Source organism: Caloenas nicobarica, chromosome 2 (assembly GCF_036013445.1).
Source record: "Caloenas nicobarica isolate bCalNic1 chromosome 2, bCalNic1.hap1, whole genome shotgun sequence".
NCBI classification, from domain to species: domain Eukaryota; kingdom Metazoa; phylum Chordata; class Aves; order Columbiformes; family Columbidae; genus Caloenas; species Caloenas nicobarica.
This window is the reverse complement of record NC_088246.1, coordinates 116,782,138-116,806,556: the sequence shown is the minus strand read 5'-3', so window position 1 is coordinate 116,806,556 and position 24,419 is coordinate 116,782,138. Positions and strand designations below refer to the sequence as shown.

Below are 24,419 nucleotides of genomic sequence, written 5' to 3'. Positions count from 1 at the left end.
AGGCTGAACCATGTTACATTTCCATCCGTAGCCATTACCTAGTAACTACTTCCTTCTTGATGTGCCTTACATCTTGGATTGAATTGTGCGGAATAGGACTAATTCCAGTCTCCCTAGGATATTGTCTTCTGCATCACTGAGGAGACCTATCTTCATGCCAGCACAACTGAGATCTGGAATCTTATCCTAGCTCCCTTACGCATTGGAATCCCCAGCTAGGAGTTGTGCTTACGGCAGAGAGCATTAATGACAGAGGAGTAGAATACAGTGAGCCAGAATGCTGGCATAAGGGCTGGATTTTTTAAAAATATTTGTGAGCAACAAATTGATGGGGTGGTTTTGGTAAATTGTGTTGTAGACATTCATTTTCCCCTCTTATGGCATATTTTGATTAAGTAGAAGTGCAATGCTAGCCTGAGGTAAATTGGGAAATCAGTCCTTTGGATGCAGTTCCTGGTTGTGTTTCTCTTTCCTTTCCTGATGAGCAACATTCTGATGTCACTGAAACACCTAGTGCCTGATGATTGAAATCCCATTCATGTGGCGTCACTTAACAAGTAAATACATGTTTCAGAATTTAAAAAAAAAAATAAAAGGGTCAAACTCTTGAAAGATCTCATCTACTTCCTCAGTCACCAGTGCCCAAGTAATAACACCTGTACTTGGGAACGTATGGGGGTAATGTACCAAGAGAAGGGAATCTGTTTTATCTTCAGAAATATTATCAATACAATGACTTAGAGTTAATATTTTAGGCATGGTATCTTGCATAGTCACCCCTTGTAGTTCAAGAAGCCTAAAAACACAGCACAAAGGAATGATAAGAAATAATAGCTTTTGTTTTAAGAAAGCTCTTGACCTGTAATGGTACAAGCCTGGTGCAACCCGTTGCTGTGAATGTGTGTGGATACCCTGTGGCTAGAGAGCTGCTGCTCTCCCGTCACCTTCCTCGCTCCCTGTTTGTGAGCCCATCTGTTGGGTAAGAAATCTCTCAGCCTGTCATCCAACAGTGTTGTGCAACCTGGAGGGCATGAGGGAGACCGGGAGGGAGGAAGGGAGATACATAAGGGCACATGGGCCAAGAGGTAAGGATTCGTGGAGCTACTGAGGACATAGCTGGACACAGGCTGGGAGAAGGCCATTGAGGCAGCACAGGGGCTGGAGTGCTACTGAGAGGGAAGCGGAGCTGGGAGATGAAGGTGAAGTATAAGGCAGAAGGTATCTGCCAGGGAAGGGCCCTGTGCTTTCATGACATCTTCATCTCCAGTCCTCAAAATGGGCTGTGGTGGGGGACACTTCGGGAATGTGATGTGATGCGGAGTTTATGAAAGGAGCAGGTTGTTAGATTGAGAGCCACAGGTCGAAGGTGTGAGAACTGCAGGATTACCACATGTTTCTGTCAGATGCAGAGTCATCCTGGTTTCTGTTTCTGTCAACTTTCTCCAAGTGACTACTTGGAATCTCCCCAGTCATGTTGGAAGCCAGTTCCTGCTACCACAAGCACAATCAGAATCATGCATGTTCAGATGTTCAGTTACCATGATAAGATATTACCAACTTGCCTTGAAAACCAGACAAAAAGAGATCTGGGGGTCCTTTGTGGGGATGTAAGGTCAGTTACCTTCAGTGCCATTGGTGAATCTTCTTGTATTTGGATCAAGTGTAATCAGAGTTCTTATGTCTTCCGGTTGGCATCATGTTCCTTTCTTTAAGCCTTTCGATTTTTCTCTTAGAAATGTATTTAAGATGAAAAAGCCTTTTAAATACAGCAACATTTGTGAATAGCATTTGCCTGCTTCCAAATCACCATTTCCCCTCTGCCCCTCTTCAGAGTGTGTAAACTGATTTTTCAGTATCTATGGTTCTAGTCTCCACATAAGTAACCTAGACTTTCAGATTCTTTTCTCATGGGAAACGCAAAGCTATCAGGTTCCTGATAGAGCATTAGTACTTCTGGAAACCATAAACACATGTTTGTAAAACCCTGAAAGATAATTTATTTTTTTAACAGATATTGCTGGTTTCAGATTGTAGTGACGCAAGCATTATAGCAATGAGAATCAAAGTTGAAAGTGGTAATACACAAATGTTTAACACTATAGATTGGATGTCCAGGCTGAGAGAAGTGAAAACATAAGCATATAACACAAACAGTAAAAACAAATTGGATTTCTAAAATTTGTTATTAGTCAGTGGCTTTGCTACTCCACTGGAAGGATATTTCTTGAATTGAATGGGATGTTGAAGACAGCTACTTAAACATGCTGTTTTGGGGAAATTTTCAGCAACTAAAAAGAAAATATCGTAATATTAAGGACCAAAGGTTTAATTTGCATTATTGAGAGTCACATGGTTTGAGATTTCAACCTTTATATAAAGAACATCTAATTCCTGAGGCAAGAAGAATATGCAGACTAGCTGTCAGACCATTAATAGTGCTGAATAGCCCTTGTTACTCAGTAATGGATTAGTAAGAGTACTAGAAAATGTCTTTTTAAGATAAAAGATAACACTAAAAAAGTCACTTCTGGCTTCTTTGCCAAGAATTCTCATGGTTGAACTAGAAAACTTCCTTTGTTGGCCTGTGCTCAGTAATGTGATGGGGTGCAATTACCTGAACATGGTTTAATGTCATCAGCTGAGCTCTCACCTGCTGAGCTCACCCTGATTGCTAAGAGAAACAGGTTGACCGGAATCATCTTCACTGGAAGTTACCTTTCAGTTGGGATGGGAAATGATGGGCAGTGCTCATCATCAGTTGCAATAGAATAGGTCAGAACATGTTAATACAATTGTACTGCTGAATTTAGTACCTGTAAGCCATCGAACAGACTCAAACAGGCAGAAGAATTCTTTGGGAAGAATATAAGGCTGTTGTCAGAGGATGTAGGGAGGCAACTAGGAAAGCTAAGGCCTCCTTAGAGTTAAACCTGGCAAGAGGGGTCAAGGACAACAGGAAGAGGTTCTTCAAATACATGGCAGATAAAACTAACACCAGAGGCAATGTAGGCCCACTGATGAACGGGGTGGGTGCCCTGGTGACAGAAGATACAGAGAAGGCAGAATTACTGAATGCCTTCTTTGTCTCTGTCTACTCTGCCGGAGGCTGTCCTGAGGAGCCCCGTACCCCTGAGGCCCCAGAGGAAGGCAGGACAATGGAGGAGTCTGCCTCAGTTGATGAGGACTGGGTTAGGGAGCAATTAAGCAATCTGGACATCCATAAATCCATGGGTCCAGATGGGATGCACCCGCGGGTGCTGAGGGAGCTGGCTGAAGTCATTGCTGGACCGCTCTCCATCATCTTTGCCAAGTCTTGGGAAACGGGAGAGGTGCCTGAGGACTGGAGGAAAGCAAATGTCACTCCGGTCTTCAAAAAGGGCAAGAAGGAGGACCCGGGCAACTATAGACCGGTCAGCCTCACCTCCATCCCTGGGAAAGTGATGGAACACCTTATCCTTGGTGCCATCTTAAGACATATCAAGGATAAGAGGGTCATCAGGGACAGTCAACATGGCTTCACCAAGGGGAAGTCGTGTTTGACCAACCTCATAGCCTTTTATGAAGACGTAACAAGGTGGATTGACGATGGCAGAGCAGTGGATGTGGTCTACCTTGACTTCAGCAAAGCATTTGACACCGTCTCCCACAGCATCCTCACGGCAAAACTGAGGAAGTGTGGACTGGATGATCGGGTAGTGAGGTGGACTGCAAACTGGCTGAAGGAGAGAAGCCAGAGAGTTGTGATCAATGGGGCGGAGTCTGGTTGGAGGCCTGTATCTAGTGGAGTGCCTCAAGGGTCAGTTCTGGGACCAATACTGTTCAATATATTCATCAATGACTTGGATGAGGGAATTGAGTGTACTATCAGCAAGTTTGCTGATGACACCAAGCTGGGAGGAGTGGCTGACACGCCAGAGGGCTGTGCTGCCATCCAGCGAGATCTGGACAGGCTGGAGAGTTGGGCGGGGAAAAATTTAATGAAATATAACAAGGGGAAATGTAGAGTCTTGCATCTGGGCAGGAACAACCCCAGGTTCCAGTACAGGTTGGGGAATGACCTATTAGAGAGCAGTGTAGGGGAAAGGGACCTGGGGGTCCTGGTGGACAGCAGGATGACCATGAGCCAGCACTGTGCCCTTGTGGCCAAGAAGGCCAATGGCATCCTGGGGTGTATTAGAAGGGGGGTGGTTAGTAGGTCCAGAGAGGTTCTCCTTCCCCTCTACTCTGCCCTGGTGAGACCTCATCTGGAATATTGTGTCCAGTTCTGGGCCCCTCAGTTCAAGAAGGACAGGGAACTGCTGGAGAGAGTCCAGCGCAGGGCCACGAAGATGATTAAGGGAGTGGAGCATCTCCCTTATGAGGAAAGGCTGAGGGAGCTGGGTCTCTTTAGCTTGGAGAAGAGGAGACTGAGGGGTGACCTCATTAATGTTTATAAATATATAAAGGGTGGGTGTCACGAGGATGGAGCTAGGCTCTTCTCGGTGACAACCAACAGTAAGACAAGGGGTAATGGGTTCAAGCTGGAACACAAGAGGTTCCACTTAAATGTGAGAAGAAACTTCTTCTCAGTGAGGGTGACAGAGCACTGGAACGGGCTGCCCAGGGGGGTTGTGGATTCTCCTTCTCTGGAGACATTCAAAACCCGCCTGGACGCCTTCCTGTGTAACCTCACCTAAGTTTTCCTGCTCTGGCAGGGGGATTGGACTAGATGATCTTTTGAGGTCCCTTCCAATCCCTAACATTCTGTGATTCTGTGATTCTGTGAAGGTGGATAACTAGCTATTGAAAGAGCTCTGAAATTGTAAGCCTGTAACTTATTCTTTGAGCTTAATGAGATGCTGAATTCAGGTTGTAGATTTCTTGTAAAGATCTTGAATTACTGCAAGCACACTGTTAGGCAAGGATAATAATCTTGGTGATAGGTAATATTCAAAAGTGTAGAACAAGGTCTGATATGATAGTGAATTGGGAACTAGACATCAGTCCCTTTTCTATCGCTCATTTGCTTTGTTGACTTGGACAATTCGACTTGAACATCTCTGCTTCATTTTCGTTATTAAGAAAATAAGAGCGATAGTTCCTGAAAAGTGTGTTTCCATGCTTTATTGCACTTTTACAGCACTTCAAAGATGAAAAGCAGTGTTCAGGAAAATCTGTGCAGCCTTGCTTCTCTTGCTCCTCCTTAGTGTGCTGTCATGCACCTAATGAGAGAACTCAGCAAAATTTGTGCCCTCACTTCTTGAGCTTCACGACTTCTGTACATGCAGAATCATAGCAGTGTAACTGTACAATAATAATTATACTGCTGCTTGCTTAGCTGGGAGGGAAGGAGTAAATGGACTTCAGCTTACACCAACAGTTTACTGGTAAAACCTAACTTGTGCTAGTGTATCCGTATGTGCAACTGCACTCAGTTTGGGGTCCTGTTGGTAACTTCCACAGTAGATGCTCAGCAAGCATAATTACTTCTGTAAGTAGCTTAAGTTATATATCACTTTGTTCCATGAATGTGAAGCTCATGTGAATACTGTATTACCTGTAGCAATGCAGGCAGTCCTTCATTAATAATACAAGAACACTCTGGGGTTTCTGGTCCTGAGAGGAGAAGGAGCAGTGCAAGTACACTGCCAAATTACTGCAGGAATAAAGATGCTTATTTAGGTGTTGCAAAAGACTTGCAGAAACTCACTGTAGCAGAGAGCATCAGCAGTGCTGGACAAAGGAGAGAACTGGCGACTGTCACGCCAGCTGAAGAACAGTCAGTGTGAATCCGGGGCTGCTCTTCTGTCCTGTTGTGGTTGTGCAGAGCTGTATGCCAGGAGGGGCATGTCACAGCAGGGGACACCAGGCACATCACAGCACCATTCTGGAAGGAGCCATGAAAGCGTAGGCTGACAATGAGATGGGGTCACAGAATTCAGATGCTGCAGAGAACTGGTGGCTTCTTGAAACTCAACTTATCCAACCTCAGATGAATCCAGAAATGGTATCACCCTGGGAGAAAGAATGGAGCTCAGGTAGGTGTACTGTTTTATCATTACATTATTTTCTGGGTTTTTTCGTGGGCCCTGAATCTACCTTTCTTCTCTTACTATTCCTCCCCCCTTCTCAAAACATTGCCAGACTCATAAGGACAGAAAGCAGGAACCGCCTTTTGAAGTAGCTGGTTTGTTTCAGCAGCATGCACTGGCAAACACAGGCAGAAAGAAAAGAGAAAAGACTGTGAGCAACCCAGAAATATTCCCAGATGCATGCTTTTGGCAGAGCAGGCAATAGCATTTAAACAACATAAATCACTGTGCTTTTAACTGAAAAAATGCACTGAAATCAATAGTCATGCATTTAATTGAAATACGTAAAGAAATTAAAATAATCCTCCTCCTCAGCAATCCAAGTTGATCATTCTGACTGCAGGATTTTTATGAATAAGCACATAAACTTGTAATGTAAACATTAGAGGTAGTGCCTTGTGTTTCCTGTCAGTGAATCCAGGCCCATTTTCATGGTAGATTTTGGATTCGGGGAAAGAAAAAGGTACAAAAGGTTTGTTGCTGGCACAAAGATTTGGCTTTGAAATAGTTTGTGGAACTAATCTGTGGCAAATATATTTTCTGCTTCTGGAGTTTCAGAATGAGCTCACTAAAAATACCTTTTTTTCTTCTTGCATCATTTTGACATTGTTTTCAGGAAGGTATTGTTTAATATGTGACCACATGTATTTTTAGGAAGGGCTACCCTGTTTTTTTTGCCACAGTAGGCCACCTTCATATTATGCTACGCTCTAATTTCTGATAGTGCCACTGCCATGGACTGGCTGACAAGATACAGGCTTAAGCATTTCTCTTCTCTTTTGTCTTCACACTTTCAGTAGTGATCTATCAGACAGAGTCCTCTCGGAATTTAACAAGAATGGTGTTATTTATTAAGCTGTTGCTTTAAATAAAACAAAGTTAAGCAGCAAACTTCCCACTTTTCTCATGCACACCATGAATTCAGTTTGTAAAGGAAGCCCGTGTGCTGGCTGGGAGCTGCTGAACAGAAGCAAGAGCAAGAGAGATAATTGTTTTGAGTTTTCTTACTTTCCTGTCCACTGATCATTAAAATCTAATGCTGTTTGTCTTGTTATTTGTCAGAGGCATCAGATGGGGAATTTGGAGAGAGACCTTCTTCACATCTTTGGAAGACTTTGCATGAGAGGAAGAAAGGATAACATGTTCTCCAAAGTTTTCAAGAGCACCAAACCAAGATTTCCATGAAACAATGCAGTGTGAGGGAACGCCTGCTAGAAGAAAGGCAGAAGAACTGGAGAGAGACACAGGAGTGTGGATGAAGACCCTAAGCATCTCTGTGTAGAGATGCAAATGTAGATTCAACAAAGCTTTTATGAGACAAAACATCACTTTAGCAGGTCAGCCGTGCAGCCTGCTGTCTTCATGGGGCTTTCCCTGTACGCATATCTGCTGGCCAAGCAACCAGGCTAACATGCCACAATTTCCCTTCTGCACAGCCACAGTGGAAAACCGGAATAGTGATGAGTATGTGTATTCTGACCTCAGAAATGGGTAGAAAAACCAAGAAATTTCCCCTACTTTTCTAGCCTCATTATCTTTAGGAACAACACATGGGAAATCATGGCATGTTCTCTATATGCTGGTTTGCATACCTCTAGACAGTTCTGTCTTCCCTCTCTTACTTTTGGGCTACTCTTGGGCAGTTTCAAGCAGAACTTCATAGATGAATAGGAATCTCAAAGTCTATAAAGTTTTTGCAATGTTTAGGAAGACAGGTCACCGGGCAGGTGGTAGCATCCAGATAGGAAAGAGGCCTTTTAGAGATTCATTCAAACCAGGAAGATGGCTTTAACTGAAGTTCACACCTGGTTTTTATGCAAAAGTCAATCAGTCACAAGAAATGAAGCTATAAGAAACCATGATTTATTCTTTGTGGTGCTCACAGACCAACTTCTTAAGTGACTGTAAATGTTTTGTTAAGTGTTTTTTATCACTGCTCAATAAAGTCATTATATGTAATGTGTGTATTATTTGTCTCATACAATGAACGTAACACCCAAATCTGTTACTCTGTCATCAGGGAAATAAAATGGGCTAACCATTAATTTAAAATGGATATGTAGCCCCAGTACTGCTTGTTTCAGGAAGTTGTACAAAATGATCATAAATGAACCACCTGATATGTAGCATCTTGTTAAAGAGTCCTCTTCTTCGACCTCCCATAGCTCTGTGATGGCTGGTGATTGATCTTATGCCTGATTGTTCAAAACTCTTAGGTACTTTTTTCTCCTTCCAAACCCATGTTTCATTTATTCAATTTCCTGCATTGTATTACAAACTATTGTATAAAGGGTGACCTGTTGTATTTTATAGTGTATTCTGCTGAATATGACGACTGAAATGTGTCTCCTGCTAATGCACATCCTCACCATGGGACATTTCAGGACAAGAGACAGTGAGCACAAACTCACACACAGGAGGTTCCCTCTGAATGTCAAGAAACACTTTTGCAGTGAGGGTGACCGAGCACTGGCACAGGTTACTCAGAGAGGTTGTGTAGCCTTTGAGATGCTCATAAGCCATCTGGATATGATCTGGCTCCAGGTGGCCCTGCTTGACCAAGGGGGCTGGACCAGAGCACCCCTAGAGATCAACCTCAACCGTTCTGTGTTGGTGTGGTTTCCACTATCCTTTGGGCCTATCTACCAGATGTGTGTTGATGTTATCCTGTTCTTCCTTGATGGTTAAACCTTTGTTGCTAGGATATGGCTTCATATGTCAGGGAATAAAAGGGTGAGGCCTCTCCTGATACTGAGCATCTCAGTACAGGCCTACCAGTAATAATGTGCGAAACTGGGGAAAAAGCCCTGGCTTGCAATTTTTATTATAGGCCTGAATTCCTCAAGATGAAAACCTCACATGCATTTGTTGATCATTCATAATGCCTGTGAAGTGCCTCTGAAGAGTGGTTTTAAAATACAGCCACTTACAAATACAGCCATTTAAAAGTTGCTTGCTGCTTGTGTACTCAAAAACAAGGTGGGAGGTATGAGAGGAGGCCATTTGTCCCTTTTGATCATGCTTCCACAGTTTTGGTATCCTGCATGGGACAGACGTCCTCTGTTTCTTACCTATTGTCCAAATTCGACATTCTGTGCCAAAAGGCACATCTAATGGCTGTTCATGTCTGTAAGTCCATCTCTTCCTCTCTACATTTTCCAATAGGAAACGGGGTGGTTCACCAACAAAGAATGATCTGAGACTCCAGGCTTCCAGATTCCCTTTCATACTTGTTTTCCCACTGCTTCAACAGTCCTCTTTTTGGTTTTTGCTCTGATGCCTGGAATAGGTTCAGTGCCAAACGATAGGAACATGGCTGTCTGCATACAAAAAACTCACAGCCATCACTGATAGTGGCCAACTTGCAATTGACCCTGTTCTGTTGCTTGGTGCTTCTTTCACAGGCCTGGTCAGGGAACGTCTGCATTGCCTGATGATTTTCCTGAATTATCTGTCTTAACCATAACTCCTCAGTTTTCTTGCATTCCCTCCTTCACAGCTGGTAGTCCATGTGGTGCCGGTTGAAGCCCTGCAAACCTAGAAATATGATAATCTGCTTCTGAAACAGATTTTGCAATCTCTTTTTTCTGATAGAGAAGTAGTAGACTGAAGCCCCATGCAAAAAGAAAAGAGCTTATTACAGGATGTGCCTAAGAGGAACTGCTGGAATTTTAAGAAATAATGTGAAAGTAAAAGATTATTAAATGGGGCAGAGCGAATTCTGGGAAGTTCCCTTAATTCCCTTAGGGGAAACTGAGTACTTCTTCACAGGAAAAACGGCTGGGCACAAATCGTTGTGGGTAGCACTGAAGACTGGCTCAGCGCAGAGCTGGTTTTGCTGGTGCGCCGCTTCCTTGGGCAGCTGCGCTGCCCCAGCGGAGGTTTATCCCACTGGGCACGCAGTCAAGCGTCATTGCAGTGTCAGCAGCTGTGTGCCAGCTCAGATGCTACCAGTCTATTTGTTAACATTGATGTGGCCTAAGAGTATCCATACGGGGTAGCACTATAATTACAGCAGTATGATTGTAGAACTCTGTTTGTAGCATATTTTGTAGTGTAGGCAAGCCTTTGTAAAAACCGGGGCCTGCCGGTGTTATCATGTGAAACCTTCATTCGTAAAGTCCCATTGACTTCCCCAAGTGCAGAACTAATTGCATGAGAAGGATCTAAGGGGTTTAATCCTTCTCCTGATACTTCAGTGAAAATTAATTTCTTATATATTATGTATGAGTAATATATTTCTGTTTGTGCATTAATATTAATATTGCATATTTTTGAGCACAAGTTCTATTCCATAGGATTAAATTACCTTGGTGAGTAATAGCCTAGAATTCTGTAGGAATAAAGATTGAGTTGAAAGTGGACAATTAAGGGCAGGGGGAAGGTCCTGAGTCACACTTTAGAAAGTGAAATTAATCAGCACTAATTTTCCATAGTGTGGGAGAAAAGTAGTTTTAATGTTTAACTCAAACAAAATAAGGTATATAAAAAGCCCCCGATTTTGCCTTTCTGTTAAAATCCAGAGAGCTTTTACAAAATTTGTGATGGAGAAAAGAGACAAAAGAGTATTCTCTTGTGCGTACTTGCAAACTATTAATTTTATTGGGCTACATCTGTTGCTGATTGTTGGTGAAGAAAGTAGTGGCTTTATTGCACGACAGTCTGTCTCAGTGTGCCTTTTTTTAAACAAAGGGAAAAAAGCAACTTTAAAAAGAAAGAAGTCTATCAGCTTACTCAGAATATCAGTTTTTTGCATCTCAGACCTGCCAAGTCATGCTCCGCTGCCTGTGCTTTCATACCATGTCATCTGCAAAATTATCAGCGCAGTCTTGATCGTAGTTTCTCCTTACGTCCATAGCCACGCAGCTGCTCCCGATACCGAGATGCTGAATGTTAGGATGTCTCTTGATGGCTTAGCAGCTCTATGGCTTCAGAGGGTCTCAGACTGGCAGCTGCCTTTGATTTTAAGTGTGATGTAAGGAGACATAAAGAGGTGGGGATGCTGACAGAAAGTTCGGTTGCTGATATAGTCAGCCCCAGATTCCTGAGCACTGCCCAGCACATACACTTGCAGTGCTCAGAGGCTCAATCTCAACCAAGATCGGGCGCTAGGATAGAAAAACAGAAAGACAAGTATTTGTTTTTCAGATCCGAAATCAAATTCACAGTCCTTAAAGCCGTTTGTACTCATAAACTATGTCAACCTGATATGAAGCAATTGAAAGAAAATAAATATACAGCCACATGCTGCCAAGTTTTAGAGTCACTTTTCTGACAGGTACCTCACTTCACTACTGAGTTTCAAAGACCTAGAGAGTTTTAAAGTATTAGAGAGCTCGAAGGGAAGCAATGCGATTTTTAAATGTTGCAAGATGTCGTTCTTTCTGCGTGGGGATGCGAGATGTGAGCTAATGTACTTCATCAGCCAGAGGAAGGAAAGATTTGTAACTAAGAGACATTAAAGACAGGTGTGATTAAATGCAGAATCCAGAATGTAAAGGTGAAAGACAGAACAGCAGACCAAGACTTCAAGCAGAGTAGAGAAGGAAGGACTGCTAGGATGCACAGTTGTATTTCTGCCTTAATTCATTTTGTATGTTAAAGCAATAAGTAACCATAATGAAATAAATTAGAAAAAGTAATGTTTTTCTCCATTTTTTGTTCGCTTACCTTATGGGATTGATTGTATTCTCTCTCTAGGCATGTGCACTCAGACCCCGTTAAACTTAAGACCCTGCCAAACAAAAGCAGAAGAATGGAAAAATCTTCATTGCTTTTTAAAAGCAATCAGGAAATACTAATTAAAGGGTGTTGTGTGAGCAATGAGAAGAGTTAGCAATTAGTCAGTCCAAAAAAAATGCAAGATGACAGTGCCCCATAAGCAAGATAAATAGCTAACCATGCAGTGAAACTGGCTAACATATGCCTAGTTTTTTTAGAGCTTAAGGCTGACAAAGTAAGCATCCAGGAAGATAGAGAAGAAATCCTCAGTTAAGGTACTGTCAAAAATAATCTGAGCTATGATGAAAAATGACTAAATGGGAAAATAGGCTGGGACTGTGGTTGCTCTTGTGCCTCATGCAGGACCAAGCACGCTGCAAACACTTAGTAAAATAACGATGTAAAAAATCAGCTAGCAGCATTAGGAGTTAGTACTGGCAAGGTGCTGTAGTTAGTGTGCAAGTTTTAACTTGGTTTTGCGTATGATTTGTTGGAAGATACTCACTTTCTCTTATCAGGTTACCTTTCTGTTCCTTCAACAGGTTGAATTAGCTCCACCTGTGATTTAATGTGAGGGAAACTGTGATTGAAGGCTTGGTCTGGGAGAGTGGATTGGGAGGATGTGGGAGGTGTGGCATCTCTCTCCTTTTGGCAGCAGCAGGTTGTCTTAGCTGTGTCATTGATCCATGCCCCTGGTCTGTGCTGAAACTGAGTGGAAAAAGCCTTAAAGTCCCCTTTACTGGTGTGACAAGGGTAACCAGTGTACCTAGTTGTAAACAGGAGGTTACTGTTAGGTTAACAGGTACATGTCAAAGCCATTTTTGGTGGTGCATGCAGGAGAGGTCTGAAAGGAGTATAGAGTAAACTAGGGATGCCTGCAAGCCTATACACAAAAGAGAGAATATGGTACATTAGAAGCTATAAGACATATTTTTTGTGAGTTCTCATGTAGGGAACAAGTATTCAGTTAAAAGGGGGTACAGGAGATGTAGAAATGGTATATGTAATCAAGGAAACCAATACTGTTAAAAAAATGCTTTGTCGTGTATCGTGTGGCATATCCTCCCCATGGAGAAAAACGAAGTATGGTTTAGGTGTAATATAATGGAATATAGTATACGGAAAGTGACTCACAAACACAGAAAAATACCCATCCCAAAATTCTCAGAGAAAGGAGCTGAAGATAAAAAGAAACATTAAACAGATAAATTTAGTCTTTTAGGAAGAGCTATCAACAGCCTGGGAAAAGTCTACTAAATAGACATTTAACTGGGGATGTAAGGATTATGCATGAAATTACTGGTTTGTGAGCTTGATTTAAACAGTGAGGAACATGAGAGAAAGGCTAATCAAAGACATGATAGAAGAACACCTAGAAAGTTTGGATTTAATGAAGGATAGAGGGCAAAGATTCACAAAGGGAGGATTGTGCTTAAAATTTTCAATAAAGAGTATTGTGAGAGAGTAGCCACAAGTGCTGACAGAGAAGCCTATAAACATGATTTACCAGGATTTTAGCAAAGCTTTTGAAACAGTATAGCACAAAAGACTAATCTGTTGAGTGAATAAGTATGGCATAGGGAGATATACTTTGTTTGATTAAAAAAGAAAAGAAACACTGACTTGAGTATAGAAAGCATAGGAGTCTTGTGAATTGAAGCAGGTTAGGTTGGAGGGGTGTGAATAATGGAAAGCCTTAAGAATCATTATTTGCACCAATTTTGCTGAATTTATGCAGCATATCAGTAGTCTGGAAGAAAGAATAAGTAGTAAGGTGATGAAATTCCCTGATAGTACAAAACTGGGGAAATGTCAGAACAAAATAGGCAGGTGATAAAATTCTTAATGACTTTGACAAGGAGGTGGAGCATGGGCAGATAAGTAGCATATGCAGTTCATTTTCAAGTAATATAATGAGGCTGGGGAGTAGAAACCTCCAACAGTCACAGGGCACGGAAGACTACACAGAAGGATCTTCTGCATTTCTGAATACAACTGTCAGTCCTCTAGTAGGGTATTTATTAGTTGGTTTACTTTGTTTATAAAAGCAAATATAATTCTGGACACAGAATTGAAGTACCAGTTGAAAGACCATATTCTTGGGACGTTTATAAAAGCAGCAAAGCTGCTTGGACGCTTAGGGCACCTTTATAGAAAAGAAATTCTGAAAACTGCGAAGTGACAAGTGAGGATCAGGATAATAATTAAAGGTCTAGGTGACATTAATTATTCAAAAGGTTAGAGAGACACACGCATATGCCCTGCCTGCATTGAAGGTCCAGTCCAAAGCTCATTAAAGGCAGTCACAGAGAAGCTTTGCAAGCTCGAAGACTTTAAGTTGGTTCTGAAAACAGGAATGCAAACGAAGAGGAATGCAAGAGGCAACCAGATTGCCCAATGCTCTTGTGGGACACCTAGTCCAAGCAGTTACTCTTCAACAACAATTTTGAATGCCCTCAGGAATGACTTGGCCTCATATTTACGCTCAGCATGTAGGAAATAAATTGACACAGGTTCTTGACAGGAGGGGGTTTAGCAAAGGATTGTGGGCTTGTTTATTGAAGAGTTTTTTATGAAAATATGAGGCCACAATAATATAAGAAATAAAAGGAAAAAGTTAAACACTTTCTTAATCCCATCTGATAATGTATGTGTCACTCTCCCTAGGAACAAATCTTTGGAAGTTTTGCAACAAGGCACAGTTGAGAGCTCAGTACCGCTTCTCCAATGCAATACTGGTTCTGCTTGAGTCCATATGGAAATGCACTGGGAAGGGTCTTCTGTGGCCCACCCGCCTTTGCTGATATGAAATTACTCTGTAACAAGGAATGTGCGTCTGCTTGTTTTTGTGTTTGGATGAGAGAATGAGAAAGATGTCATGTTTCTGTCTCTCACAGGAGGCTGCCAGGTGTCCTCTGGCAAATGCAGTGGTGGCAGGTGAGGGCGGAGGTGCCCCCAGCTATCCACGCTTCATCATTGTGTGGGGCAGGTGTGCCCTGGAGCAGCAAGGCCTGGGTGCCCGCTCTGTCCTGCTGAGCCCTTCGTGGGCAGAGGTGACTCGGGCAGAGGGGCAGGGAGCTTGGCCAGGGTTCCTCGCTCTGAACAGCTGCAGCGCAGCAAGACAAGGCAAAGGTTGCTCTCCCGGCACCATGCTGCTCCCTCTGTGGAGCCATCTTCTATCACAAAGGGCTGGAGACACTCAAGAGAGATTCAAATTGCTGGAGCAAGTTCAGAAAAGGGCAGCAAAGCTGGTGAAGGGTCTGGAGCACAAGTCTTACAAGGAGCGGCTGAGGGAACTGGGGTTGTTCAGCCTGGAGAAAAGGAGGCTGAGGGGAGACCTTCTTGCTGTCTACAACTACCTGAAAGGAGGTTGTAGCATGGAGGGGGTTGGTCTCTTCTCCCAGGTAACCAGCAATACGACAAGAGGAAGTGGTCTCAAGTTGTGCCAGGGGAGGTTCAGATTGGATATTAGGAAAAAATTCTTCATGGAAAGGGTTGTCGGGCATTGGAACAGGCTGCCCAGAGAAGTGATTGAGTCACCATCCCTGGAGGTGTTTAAAAGATGCATAGATGAGGTTCTTAGGGACATGGTTTAGTGCCAGTGTTAGGTTAACGGTTGGACTCAATGATCTTGAGGGTCTTTTCCAACCGAAATGTTTCTGTGATTCTATAAATGCCTCCTTGAGTCATGACACAATTTTTCTTCTGTGTTGTGTTACACAAGTGCTGCAAGGCTTCTTCCCCAGCTATCCAGGCAAGGAAAACAGAGCTGCAATACCCCAGGGCTCATTTTTGTCATATTGCCCCAAGTTTTCCTTTTGTGGGAACACAGAGTGAGGAGGGGCTGGGTCTCCCCCTGGATCTCACCCCAGTAGGCAATTGAGACTAGCCATGAAGGGCACCAGGACCCAGCAGCTCCACTAAACAGGTGCAAGTCCCATGGCCCTGACAAAGCTTGTGGGACTAAGCTGTAAGTTGCAGTGAAAAAGGGCTTCTGTAGAATGCAAAACATATGGAAATAAGTACGGGGTTTTTGTTCAGCGTGGTGTGAAAATGACTGGGTTTGATCACTTTGAAAATCTAAGAGTAAATGGAATTTACTGAGTTTGCTTTTAAAATAAAAACTTAACCATGCACAATTTTAGACACTTTGAGATGACTGTGTGTTGAGCTAATAAAAGTTGATGTCAACATTTTAGAATATGTTTAGAAACAAAAAAGAGCTAGTGTTTGATCAAGCAGCAGTCCCAAAAACATTCTTCCCTTCATGATGAAAAGAAAACCTCTGTGTGTGATTCTGCAAATATGTCAGATGTTTTTGAAGAGGCTAGTAACTGCTAGTAAATTATTATTTTTTGTTGTTGTCAAATGACTTTATTTTTTGGCATTAGGCTTCAAAAAAATCCCAACCTTTGTATGTGCTGTTATTATGTACATCAGTCATAATTTTGCCAACAATTCTTGACATGCACTCTGCGTTGCTGTACTAACAAGAGAAAAGACCAGCCATTAAGTTTATGTTTCTTTGTTTTTGAACAAAGTCACATATCAGGAATAATGCTAGGGGTATGCTAATAAACAATATATAGTGCCAGTCATCAGGGAGTAAGAAATATTTTCTAACTAGTTCTAAAGGGAAACTATGTTTTAAAAAAAGGGAAGAGTGATTGTTATTTATGCAATATTGTTGTTCTATATGTCAACATCAAAAAGCATCTTGTAAAGAGCTTAGCATAATAAATCATTGATCGTGACTGTCATTATTTATAGGTCTTTGATAGACCTAGATGTAGTGCAGTAAGGTTAAATTTACCAACATATAACAGGAAATCCTTTGACTGAATGTGAATTTCTACCAATGTTATCAGTATTGTCATGAAAACAGAAAGAGAAGTGTTATATCTTTTAAAACAGCAGGCTTTACAAATCGTAACTGTTAAACTAAGTCAAAGCAGATTTGTTTTCTGGGTGCTCATTGATTTAATTTGTCTACATAAGTATCTAACTTGGTTACATTTCAGAAAGCTAAAGTTGATTTAAATGAAAAACAGAAAAAAAAAAAAAGCTTATGATTGTTTCCACCGAGCAGCGATGGAACGAATTTGTTATTGTCATCAAGAACATTAAAATAGCCTCTGTGTATGAGAAACAATGGGAGATTTCTAAAGAGGAACCCACAGGAACACTTAATTTCAGAGCTGACTTTGGTTAGTCACTAATTTTTCAGTTAACTTGGTAAGACAAAATGATATATGTTTCAAAAGTAATATTCCTGCCTATAGGCTTGAAGTAGACAGGTACTTAATGAATGGGCACTTTATCTGTCTGGGACAAGGCATCTAAATTTAGATGCTGGTAGCAAATCCAGCAAGACTTTAAAAATGTTTAGAGTCAGGGAAAAAAACTTTTTTTTTTTCTTAAAGTGATATACCAGCTGCATAACACTCTTCAGAAGTTAAATATATACAAGACAGGCTGTATTTTTGTTGCACATTATCCGTTGAACCCTACTTCTTCCCCAACTAATATATATGCAATCTGCAATTTACTACATTTGTGCCAGCTTTTTGTGACTTTACGTTCTTTAAAAAATACATGTTAGTTTTGTTTTCTTTTATTTTTTGCTGAGGTAGGCAGGGTGCCTGTGGCTGTACAGAAAGATACGTGTCTCTTGAGCTACTGCCTTGATGTGGCAGTTCAGGGCTTACCTTGCCTTCATTGCATCTTCAGAACAACAATTGAGCTCTCCAGGACTGTTACCTTAGGACTTAAGTCCTTGATACTACAATTATATAGTTGAATAATTTTATGAATCTGACTTGTCTCATTAAATGCCCGGATAACTGCAGATTGTAAGTCTTATGATGAAAAACCAAAACCTTACTTTTGAATATACTCTTAGTTTTAACTTTTAAAGCAATGCTTTCCAATATTAAATTTCTGGCCAGTTCAGGTCAAGAAAAATAATAATAGAAAATACAAACACGTTCTTAGGATGTTGAAATGTCTTGGACGAGTGATATACCTTGTAGAAAAATGAAGTAGCAGATCTTCTTTGAAAGACACCGAGACATAAATGAAAAACTTTTCCTGTGCATGAAAGCAAGCAGAGTAATGCATTTCCTGGTTTATCATGAAATTTGATCTGTACACACAATGATTTTTGAGTCAAGCACAAGCTGATGTGGCCAGAAGGGTTGCTCTCTGGCTGGTTTCCAGACAGCCTTCCCAGTTTTAGTGCAGCTTTGCCAATAGATACTGAAGCAACTGCCCGGACACAGTAGCCATTAGTCCAGACTACCAGGGATCCTTCCCTCCTTGAAAGATGGTGAAGCTGATGGACCATTGAAAATGCGCGGTACGGAGCAGGTTCTGCAGCCCAGTGGAGAATGAGGGAGAAGCAGGTCTCTGATTTCTGTGTTCTGCTTCTGGCTTCTCCCCAGTTCTGTAGTGGGCCTAATCTGTTGATACAAAATGAAGGATTCGCGTTGATTTAAGCGTTGTTTGGATCACATCCCACATATCCTCATGACATTTTGCTTTCCGTGGATGTAAAGCTGGTGTTTTAGCACTCCTGGTCTGACAATGGAGTTAGAAGGCTGAAAAAAAACAATCATCTCGACAGAGTTGTCAGGAAACTCAGATAAAAGGTACTACAGAACTGCAGAGTGTTATTGTTTAATATTAATAATTAAGCCTTAATGAAAACACTGCTGGAGAGCTTTAAATGACCACTTTAAACTCAGTATTTCGAGTTATGATGAAATGGTTCCAATTGCATGTTTCAGTAAAATTTATCTACCCTTGTTTCTTTAGAAGAAGACCTACCAGTGCATCAAATGTCAGATGGTTTTCTACAATGAATGGGATATCCAAGTTCATGTTGCAAACCACATGATTGGTAAGTGAAGCACTAAAACTTCTCAAAGACAGATAGCCATTTCTCTTACTCATGATCATCATTGCCTCTAAAATTAAACAGAGTTAAGGAGAAATTAATTGTGCATCCATCAATGATTAACCTAAGCATGATTGATTTTTTTATTCATATTATTAGACTTGATAAAGCATTAGCATATTTTATTTTCTGCAAGGGCTAGTTTAGACTTCTGCAGAGAATTATATATCCACTGCCCGTCAAAACACAGGTGATTAGCAAATTAAACTTCTAATCATTTTTGCATTATTGAAAACAAACTAACAGGAATGGTTAATGAACTGGATGTTAGCTTTCCGTAGAGTTTTAGACAGGTTTTAATTTCAGAAGTTATTATGGTAATGACACTACTGTGTACTTCTCAAGCACCTTGGTACCAAAATCAAAACTGGCGAGTTTTTGTCATTAGGAAACATAAATAATTAAAATGGCCATAAAATAGTATTGTTTGTTGTGTTTGAGCAGTCTGGGAAAAAATCCTAAGTGTATATGTATACAGTTAAATACTATCATTTGTTTGGAAAAATAAGGAATTGTAGTATTCAGTGATGGAATCTGCTCTTTAAGGTACAGGCATTTTAAAAAGTCTTTTAGGATTCCTGAACCCAAGCCTGGCTTGGTGTTTACAAGGCTGTAAATTGGAATAAATTGGAATAAAACAAAAGCTGCTTTTTCTTTGATATTCATATTTTCCTATTATTTGCTTATTCCCCTAGGATTACCCATAATGTTTTCAATTTGGTAACCACTCAATAATAGCACTAAGAGTTCTATCAGCCAATTAAATTTATCAAGCACATCATTTACCCGCTAATAAGATAACATTGCCAGGGTTGTCTCATTTTGTTTTCAGCTCTTTTCCAAATTTCACATTCAAGACAGAAATGGATACTATTGATTTTGTACTCCTGCTTCCCTTACACTGTTTTTATTGTTATAATAATATAAAAGTATGCAAAGCGCGGAACAAACTATAGTTTGGAAGCCAGTAATTACATATTCAACAGAAGAGCACTTACTGTTTCTTTTTTTCATTTTATAACTTAAAAATATCTAGTTTGATGCTCATTTTTTTTTCTTTCAAGGTAACGTGTGCAGATTTCTTCCACAAGCACTAGTAATTTGGCTGCACTGTAAGAGAAAGTTACCTGCCAAAACTTAATAGCCCATTTTTCTGAGTACTTTATTTATAAGTTTTAATACATTTAGAGCATGAACAGTTTATATACTTTTCATAAAAATGAATAAATGCAAATGACGAGCTGTTTTTTAAAGGAGCAGAATGATTTGCCTGTTGGATTAAGCCTTAGTTTTGATATGTTGTGTCTTCGGGGAGGAGATAATTTGAACTGCTTCACAGCATTCAATCTGGGTCAGTAACGTGGAATTTAAAAGTAGGTTATTCCAACAAGAGAACTCACCATTTCTGCTATTTTCTTTGAATCCAGTGCTTGACATGTTCTTAATTGTAGCATATAGTGACACAGAAACGTGTTAGCGAATACGGGCACTGTGGGAAGGGGTGATGCTGGAATGGCAGAGTGGTGTCTTTGCTCGCCACCCACTTCCCAAGTGCCTCATATTCTCAGAACAGGAGCCCACTTCTTTCATGAAATAACTCAGATTTTCTTTTTTTTTTTTCCTCTATTTTGTGGCTGAGTTTTAGTAAAGGGTCAGAATGGGAGGAGAGAAAGGAGAGAGTCAGTAAAGCAGGACAAATCCAGTTAGCTAGCTTTAGCCTGCAGATCTGAAAAGACTGAGATTTTCTTAAACTGGGCTATTAACTGCCTATGTTTTATTTCTAAAAGCTGGATGAGGTTGAATGAGAAAGAGAAGCTTTTAAAAAAAATATGTAATTGTTTTGTCTGTTTTGTATCTAATCATGCATGATATTGCTTCATGACATAACCATAGTGACACAGATTTAAACGTTCTTAATATAAAATCTTCCCAGTGAAATAAAGAAGGAGCTTGCAAAACATGCAGGGAGATTTGCCGGTCATGCTTGTGGTAATCTGCGTTCAGTGGAAGATTCTTATCTGCACTGCCAGGCTTAACAGCGCGGCTCCTAATGATGTAGCCTCGCTAAGCAAATGCAAGGGGATTTTGTGTTGGGGTGGAGTGAAAGGAATATCAACGTTCCAGAGAGTTTTGAATGTGACCTCGGAATTGAAGCACAGTGAAAAATAATTTGTGATCTCCAATTCTGTTAGCCTTCTCACCACTAATTGGATTTTTCTTTAGCTATCTTTCTATTTCACTCTCCCTCCTCCCCTTTAATTTATATCATTGTTCACAAGCCTTTTGCCAAGACCGTGTTCTGTCTAGAGAGAAAGATTCAAGGGGTGACATCAAGCTATTTAAAATTGGCCTTTGTTTATATGCATCTGTAGGTAGGCTTATAATATTTATATATAATACAGAAAACATGCATGCAAACACATTTTTGTGAATATATATAATACATACCTCATATATATACCCATATGCGTGTATATCAATATGTAGATTGAAAAATATGTTAGATGAAACACTTAAGTGAATATTGACTTGTTGACACAGCACATTTCCCAAAGGAAAAAACCGGTTTCTTAAACACATTGGTCCCTCCCTTTTTTTTATATATATCTGATAAAAATATGTCTCCCTGCCCTGCTTTCCCAGTAGGAGATTGGCAGAACAAGCTGTAGTGTCTTGGCTCATTTGGGGAAGGGAAGCTGAGAAAGCTTCAGGAAGAGAAAGAAAGAAAAGGAGGGACTTCAAATATGAGATAGAGGAAGGTAATCTGGGAAGGCAGGCGTTAAACATCAAACAGTGTGATAATCCCTAGATCAAATGTAGGGGCAATAAATGCCTTTGCGGACATCACCACACAGCCTCAGCAACTGGTATTTCCTCTCATAGCAAAATGCTAGCATTGTGTTCTGGTTATTGATGGAGGTAATGTCTTCTTATCTGAAGGATTCCATAGCCATAACTCAGGGAAAAGAGAAAAGCAGAGGCAGCTGAGACGTGGGACAAACAAGAAGGTGGAAAGTCATCTGCCAAACTCCACTCGAAAATGGGTGGGAACCACTGGTAGAGGTACATGCTCAGCCAGCTGAGGAAAGTGGTTGCTGCTCACTGTCCTTTTTACAGTTTGGGAGCCTAGAAAAGTTGATGGTGTCCAATCTAATTGCTGTGCCCCTTGAACATGATCCCAGGGTGTAAGCTGAGTTCATGTTGCTGTCACCCACAGAGAGATGTTGCATTATGGGAGGTCACTGAGGCAAAGATTTCTTTATAACACTCCAACGTGAAACTTAGACTTTTAAATAAGGCAACCAGAATTACTTTGTTGGCTAAAATAGCTCCACTGAGGGCAGGCATTTTTAGGTTGTGTGTATGTGTGTGTTTTTATCTAATCAAATATAATCTCAACCAGACATTTAGCAGGGAAGAGGGATTAGAGGCTATTTGAAAAGCCTCTTACTCTTCTTTGTTAGGAGAGTATATAGTGTTTTATACAGATTTTATTATACGTTTCAATCAATTCCACAAGAGGGATTATGCCACCTAATGGAAAAGAAAATCTGCAGATGACCCAATGAATGTAACCTCAAGTATCTTTGACAACAATACAATTTACATTTGTTATTATACAAGTTATATATTAAAAAAAATCAGAGGGATGGCTTTCCTCAGTCACTACGTGTTCATCACTTCTAGAACTTCCCATTTTAAAACTGTTCCTCCATCTTTAATCAAGTCTTCCCAACGTCTTTGTGGTGGGACAGGGCAATAAGCTTTCTCCATTGGATAGTTGTGGACAAAGAGGCGAAGAAGTGGAATTCCTTGCTTGCATTGAGCAAGTGAAGGTCCAAGAGTTCTGACTGGCAGATCTGTCTGCACATACCTAGACACTGTGCTTTGTCAAGCAATGCTCATGTTTGCTTAAACTACACACTGATTCAAGCCTAGGCTAGGGAATGCCAGCAGACAGAAAGCAAGGCAAACCCTGAGGTTTTTTAAATAGGCCCTCTGTTTAGGCATAACTTTGGACCTAGATGTGAGCATGTACTTTTGTTTGGATAATCGTGAGGATGATTGCCAAATGAAAACCTGTTTGCCAATGTGTGTATTGAAATCTGGTGGTAAAACAGTGTCTCAGCTTTTGAGTGGGAAAGGAGGAAATGTAAATCCAGGTGTGTTTCATATGGGTTTAGGAAGTGCTGGCATAAACGGTAATTCTTCAGCCACCTTCTTTCTTTTACCTTTCCGCCTATGTGGAACACGTAACATTTTTAGCATCTTTCTTTGAGAAAATTCTATTTCTGGGTGTTGGTGTCTGTGGAAGAAAGGGAGGCTTTCTGGCATCCCTTTGTTTTCATCACATAGTTTACAGTTGGCATTTGACCTGAGAGGGTAGGAAGAGAGTCTGCCATTATTTGTGTTCTGTTTGATGCACTCCACTGCTCCTCCTATTATTTTCCCTGTTATTTTAAGGAGACGAGCTAAACGTTTTTCCTTCCACTGATTCTTTTACATCTGTAGTATCCAATGCAGTTCAGTGTAAATAGACTAAACAGTTGCCTAGGATTTTGCACACATGCACATACATAGTGGCTCAGGACTGGGGGAGTTCAGACATGTTTAACTCAGAAAAAGAATTACCCCATATAAAATTATGAGGCTCAACAGCAGTAGTGTAAATTTGTAAACGCTCTGAGTAAAGTGCTGTTAGGCATGAGATAATGTAAAGAGATGACATTGCCAAGAACTATTTATGAAGAGCTTAATTTTTTTCACTCTGATAATTCTTGACCAATAATTACCAGCTTCTAATTATCTATTTTAGTTAGAAAGAAATCTCTATCACTATGGAGGTTGGCATTGCAACTAGCGCATAAATCCCCAAAGAGGTAAATGTGTTCCAAACAGCCACAAACAACTGTCTCATGAAACATAGTGAGCAAATTGCAAGCCGCTGGCTGTGCACAACAGAGCAGCACATTTACCATTGAGGACTGATCAGGATGACAAAGAGAATGATAAAAAGGGGGAAACAGCCACAATCTCTGTAGTTTGCTGCTACTTTTGGTGATGGAGAAAGCAAGCCCCAGTGTCATAGCAAGAGCCACTACCCCTCTGAAGAGTCAGGGAGCAAAGGGGAAGAGTGTCACGGTCAGGACTCAGTACCTTTTTGCAACCCTACTTTTGACAATTTGTATGTAGGTCATTTCCGATAAGTAAAGAGACTTTTCTTCCTTTAACCTTTTCAGTATCATGTATAAAACAAGTTTTGTGAAGTCTGTTGTGGTGAGGGGGGGAGCTTATTTTTGAGGGGAGGATGTTGTGTAGCATTGAGCGAGGCAACAGCTGTGAGCAGGAGGAGGAAACGAAGGGAAGGAAAAAAAAGATGCCACTCACCCAAGTTAGGAAGCAAATGGGAAAACAGGATGAAGCAACCCTGCAGTTGACAAGAAGAATTCTAGTTTACAGCAGCAAATACATCATTAAACCCCAAGTAAAAAAATCTGTGCTGGAACAATTGTAGTTTAAAAAGAAGAGTATATAGAAATTGGAATCTAACATTTTAATTTATCTGCAAAGAAATTTTACAGCTGTGTTTTACAATAACAAGTAATATGTAACCATTAGAGGACGTAAAGACATATCTTAGTGCAACTCATGATTTTTTATTTTTTCAG

The 24,419-nt window shown here is 40.8% G+C and overlaps 1 protein-coding gene across 12 annotated transcripts in view; it reads left to right on the top strand.

Moving 5' to 3' along the window:
- The window catches only part of ZNF521 (zinc finger protein 521), a 235,960-nt gene that overhangs the window by 98,201 nt on the left and 113,340 nt on the right, over positions 1-24,419 (top strand). For 10 of the 12 annotated variants that reach the window (XM_065628661.1, XM_065628659.1, XM_065628655.1 and 7 more), the window contains one exon: positions 18,609-18,693. In XM_065628661.1, coding sequence (XP_065484733.1) covers positions 18,609-18,693 — 85 coding nt within the window. Of the gene's footprint in view, positions 1-117; positions 2,819-7,133; positions 7,917-18,608; positions 18,694-24,419 lie in introns of those variants that run through there. The other 2 variants (XM_065628656.1, XM_065628658.1) reach the window with 2 other exon arrangements.